This window comes from Porites lutea, chromosome 10 (assembly GCF_958299795.1).
Source record: "Porites lutea chromosome 10, jaPorLute2.1, whole genome shotgun sequence".
NCBI classification, from domain to species: domain Eukaryota; kingdom Metazoa; phylum Cnidaria; class Anthozoa; order Scleractinia; family Poritidae; genus Porites; species Porites lutea.
This window is the reverse complement of record NC_133210.1, coordinates 8437589-8442962: the sequence shown is the minus strand read 5'-3', so window position 1 is coordinate 8442962 and position 5374 is coordinate 8437589. Positions and strand designations below refer to the sequence as shown.

Genomic DNA, 5374 nt, shown 5'->3' with positions numbered 1-5374 from the left:
CGTAACCTTACACCCAAAGATGGAAGAAAGGATAAAAATACCCTGATGACCGCAAGCGGAAGTAACGAAGGAATATTGCCGATAATCCCAATCAAAGTTGACGGGATAATTTGTCGTGCGTTAATTGATACTGGGGCCGGAATTCTTACGCTTCAGGGAAGCTAATAGATCTGCTCAAGAAGAGACCGTGTGAAACGAAAACAAGACGAGTGGATATGCTTATAAGTTCCCAAGTAACAAAGCTGGAGATGTACGATACACTAGTTGAATCATTGAACGGGGATTTCAGCATGAGTGTTAAACTTACTAAGGTTCACAAAGGAGAACTGTTAACTGTTGATAATCCGCACTATCAACAGTTAATCGACAGCTACAGTCATTTAAGAGGAGTCAAGATTGAAGATTTAGACTCAAAGGAAGAACTTCCCGTGCACGTGGCACTAGGGAGTGGCGAATATGCACGAATCAAAACCGAAACAAAACCGCACATTGGCAAAGATGGAGAACCAATAGCTGAGAAAACAAAACTGTGGTGGTTCATAATGTCGCCGGGACAAGAATTCGACCGTAATCGCATGATGTTAACTCAAACTAGTCAAACTGATTATGAAGAACTTTGTCGTCTGGATGTCCTAGGTTTAGCAGATTCTTCAGAGCACGATCAACTAGCGGTCTACCGCGAGTTTAAGGAGCAGCTGGTAAGAAACGAAGAAGGATGGTACGAGACAGGTCTACCATGGCGTGGAAATCACCCCCTTTTACCCTCTAACAAGCAAGGAAGTCTTCGCCGTCTGACTAATCTGAACAAGAAACTTGAGCGTCATGGTTTGACAGCTGAGTACGATCAAATCATTCGAGAACAGAAGCAACAAGGGATCATTGAAGACAACCCTCTTGAGCCTACTGGAACTGAGTTCTACATTCCTCACAAACCTGTAATACGCGAAGAAGCTGCGAGCACTAAACTACGAGTAGTGTACGACGCCTCAGCCAGAGCTCACGCGAGCGCTCCATCTTTGAACGAATGTTTATACCCGGGGCCCCCGCTACAAATTAAGTTATGGGACGTTTTGGTTCGGCAACGTTTTTACCCTATAGCGATATTCGGCGACATCCAGAAAGCCTTCTTACAGATACGAATCAAGGAAAATGAGCGTGACGCACTTCGTTTCCACTGGCGCACGAACGAACATTCTAATTTAGAGACTCTCAGGTTCACACGTGCTTTATTCGGTTTGACTTGCTCGCCTTTCCTTCTAGGGAGAGTCATCGAACAGCATTTGCGGTCATGGGAGAGCAAATTGCCGGAAGTTGTGGCTGCACTGCGCAAGAGTTTATACGTGGACGACCTACTGAATGGTGGTCAGACGGCCGAAGAAGCACGAAAACGCAAGAGCACTGCCATTGAGGTATTTGGTGATGCAAAGTTTGCATTACACAAGTGGAACTCCAACGTTGCCGAATTAGAAGAGACACATGAACGAGAAAATGTGGACAGTGAGCTATCATTCGCCAAGCAGCAGTTAGGAGCGCAGACGAGTGAATCTAAGGTACTTGGGTTGCTATGGAACAAGCAATTGACTGACAATTGAACAAGCAATTGAACAAGCAATTGACATTGACTGTCACCTTTCCTCAAGACGAGACACCAGCAACCAAAAGAGAACTGCTGAAGAAGCTAGCTAAAGTCTATGACCCTCTGGGGTTGACAACACCATTCACGTTACAAGGGAAGTTGATTTACCGAGACATCTGCAACCAGAAACTACCATGGGATGCACAACTTACTAGAAACCTTACTGAGAGAGTGTAGAAGTGGGAACAGACCCTACCGACTGGTGTGACGGTGCCACGCCCTGTGATGAACTTTAGAGAACCTGTGCTAAGTTTGGAGTTACACGCTTTCGGCGATGCAAGCACACAGGGAGTAGGCGCTGCCGTTTACGCTGTGATACAACAATCAAGTGGAACTACCCAACGTCTGGTGGCAGCCAGAGGTAGGCTAGCTAAACAGGGACTTACAGTGCCTCGCCTGGAATTGATCTCCGCCCACATGGCAACAAACCTGGTGACTAATTTGGAGAACGCGTTAAATGACCTACCCAGCCCAAGAGTCTATGCCTGGTTAGACAGCACAGTTGCATTACACTGGATTGGCGGCAACGGAGAGTACAAGCAGTTCGTGAGCAACCGAGTTGAGAAGATTCACCAGCGCCCTGAGATCGAATGGAGACATGTGCCAACACATGATAACCCAGCTGACTTAGCAAGTAGAGGAGGAGGAATTACTAGTCTATGGCTGAATGGGCCTAAATGGCTCTGGAACAAAGAAAATTGGCCCCCCAATCCAGTGACGTCCGCGTCAGCAGCCACAGAGGAAGAAGCTGAGGTGATCAGGGAAGTGCTTAAAACCAGCCAAACTAAAGATTCTGCTGACGTCATGGATCAGCTACTGGAGAGGCACAACCCGCGCCGCGCGTTGCGAGTGAATGCCTGGGTGGCAAGATTCACACGTAACTGTAGAGGAAGACAGAAACTGTCAGGTCCCTTGTGGAAGTCTGAGATCGATAACGTCAGACGAAGATGGATACTACTAGTATAGCAGCGGGATAAACTAAAGCCTCACTTCGAGCACACACAGAAGGCACTTAACTTGCAGACCAATGCCAGTGGTTTACTCGAATGCCATGGGCGAATTCAAGGGAAATACCTAAGCTATTTGCCGACAAAAGCTGTTTTTACCCGGAAGTTAGTTCAGAAAGTACACTGCGAAACCCTCCACGGTGGTGTCGGTTTAACAATGGCAGCGGTTAGAGAGTAGTACTGGGTCCCCAAACCACGAAGTCTAGCTAAATCTGTGCGAAGTGAGTGTCACGGCTGTAAAGAGATTCACTGCCACGCCAGTTACTGCGCCAGCACTAGGATCACTTCCTGAAGATCGCACTGCTGTTGGAGCGGCATTTGAAGTTGTTGGCGTAGATTTCGCTGGACCCATCAGATACAAACAGAACAAGTAGAGTGAGAAGAAGGCCTTCTTAACCATTTTCACCTGTAGCCTGTCTAGGGCCGTTCATCTTGAATTACTAGCAAGTCTAGAGACAGAAACATTCATCGCCTGTTTGAAGCGCTTCATAGCTCGCCGAGGCAGACCACGAGTGGTTTATTCATATAATGGGGGCACCTTCATTAAAACCAGCAAGTGGCTTCGTCAGCTACGCAAGGACGAGCGCCTCCAAGGCCTTCTTGATGACTATGAAATTAACTGGAAGTTCAACTTAAGCCGCGCCCCATGGTGGGGTGGGCATTTCGAGCGCTTGATCTGAGTGGTTAAGTCAGCCATGTACAAGGTGATTGGGGGAGGGGTACTAACCTGGGACGAACTCAGTGAGGTGCTGCTTGACGTGGAGACTCAGATAAATCGTCGGTCATTGAGTTACGTCGAGGACGTCGTAGAATTGCCAATCCTCAGCCCCTCAAGTTTCCTGTTCCAGCGCACCAACCAGGTACCAGAACAAGATACATGGCGAACTGAAAACCCAGACCTCAGAAAACGCGCGAAATATTTGAAGACCTGCAAGGAAAACCTTTGGAGACGGTGGAAAAGAGAGTACCTGACAGCCCTACGAGAGCGTCACAACCTGACCCATAAAGAAGCGAAATTCAAGCCTAAAGTTGGAGATGTGGTCATCATAAAAACTGATAACAAGAATCGGGGGACCTGGCCACTAGCCATAGTGAGTGCGATCTACCCCGGGAGAGATGGCATCATTCGTGCTGTGGAACTCAAGACCACACACGGTGCAATAGAGCGACCCGTTGAGCACTTATACCCACTAGAAATTGCGTGTGACAAGGATGCTGTTCGCGACACATCAGAGGATACGATTTCTGTACCGCTGAACCCAAGCGCAGCAGTGTTCAGGCCGCGACGAGACGCTGCAGTTGCTGCGAGAACCAGGATCCAAGAAGTGAATGAACTTGAGCTCGATTGAGCACGGAATACAGACATTTTTTATATAATCGTTTTTTTTCTTTCCTTCGCTAGCTACATAAGAACGCGACGAGAACTTTGTTTTAGCTATTCTTATGTTTAGCTCCTCCGGAGAGAAACAGGGGGAGGGTGTCGGTAAGCTTTGCATTGTCTAAGAGTTATGTTATGTTGAAAATAGCTGACAGAAAAATGAGGGTAATTGACCGCTGTTATTTTGCGTGATATCATTAAGCTGTTTTTCTATTAGTAATTTCCGCAGACATGTCCGGCTATAAACCTAGTGATTAATCGAACCAATCACGAACAACTACGCGGTTTTGTCTAAATCATTCCTTGTGTAACTAATCGGATGCGGGTTAAAAAGAAAAAAGGACAATTGAGATAGAGAGAGAGTTGAGTGGAAGCGAACGTGTTTGTTGTAAAACTAAGAGATCGTGGTTTATATTGGAATAAAACGTGGAAATCTACTTTATCGTGACTTTTGTTGGAGAGCACTGTTCTTGGAGGCGAACAAATCTCCAAATTTGGCAGCCAAAAATTCGTGTTTGAACCCACTTTGAACCTATTTTCTCGTTACGTGTCCACGGTTGGATCCAAACGACGGTATAACAGCTCGCGGGTGTGCGTGGATGTCGCCGGAAGAGACAGTTGTCGTTTTTATACAATGTGTTTATACTGATGTACCGAAGACCTCAATTAGCAATTTTCGGAACCGCTGTCTCCAATGAACTTCCACTTCTGGCCAGATTTTTCCACGTAGAAATCTTTTGACTCGTCGGCACGTCATATCGCTTGCTGTGCATGATCGGCAGTGAAATGAGTTACCCGCCAAGTTTAAAATTACATGACGCTACTCTAACCGACCAATAAGGTGGCGTCCTTAAAATAACCACGCAGTGTCACACAGAACCAAGAATAGATTGAAAATAATTTTCATGGAAATAGGGTCATGTATGGGGGATTCGCTCTATCATTCTCTCTTGCTGAAGCATTAAAGTTACACTGAAGCATTCAAAATAGCTAATGCACGTTTAACGTGTTTGTTGAGAGGAAGGATGACATTTTGCTATCATATAAACAGATTTCTTGCTGTTAGTTTGCTTTCTGAAATATTTACCTAACAAAACTTCAATTGTCAAGGAGAAAATTGTTCCAAAAAATGTAATTTTTGGTCCAAACATCCTCCCCTGATTCCCAGCGCAGGTTTTTGTTAGAAGTCAAACAAAAGCCACAGTGAGTAGTCTCATCTGAAGTACTAACTACACACAAAGTAAGAGGAAGGTTTTGTTTGACCATTTCCAATTTTGCTCAATCCTTAGCGACATTCGTTCTTAATTTTTTAAGTTTTTTTTTTATTAAAATAAGTAAATCCTGTCATCTGAT

At 45.6% G+C, this 5374-nt stretch overlaps 2 protein-coding genes across 2 annotated transcripts; both read left to right on the top strand.

Moving 5' to 3' along the window:
• The first annotated feature begins 215 nt into the window (after positions 1 to 215).
• On the top strand, positions 216 to 1592 carry LOC140949455 (uncharacterized). The gene has a single exon (XM_073398616.1). It carries the CDS (start codon positions 216 to 218, stop codon positions 1590 to 1592), a length of 1377 nt encoding a protein of 458 aa, XP_073254717.1.
• A 1746-nt stretch (positions 1593 to 3338) lies between these two features.
• On the top strand, positions 3339 to 3992 carry LOC140949454 (uncharacterized). Its single transcript, XM_073398615.1, has one exon. The coding sequence runs from the start codon at positions 3339 to 3341 to the stop codon at positions 3990 to 3992; it is 654 nt and encodes a 217-aa protein (XP_073254716.1).
• The last annotated feature ends 1382 nt before the right edge of the window (positions 3993 to 5374 follow it).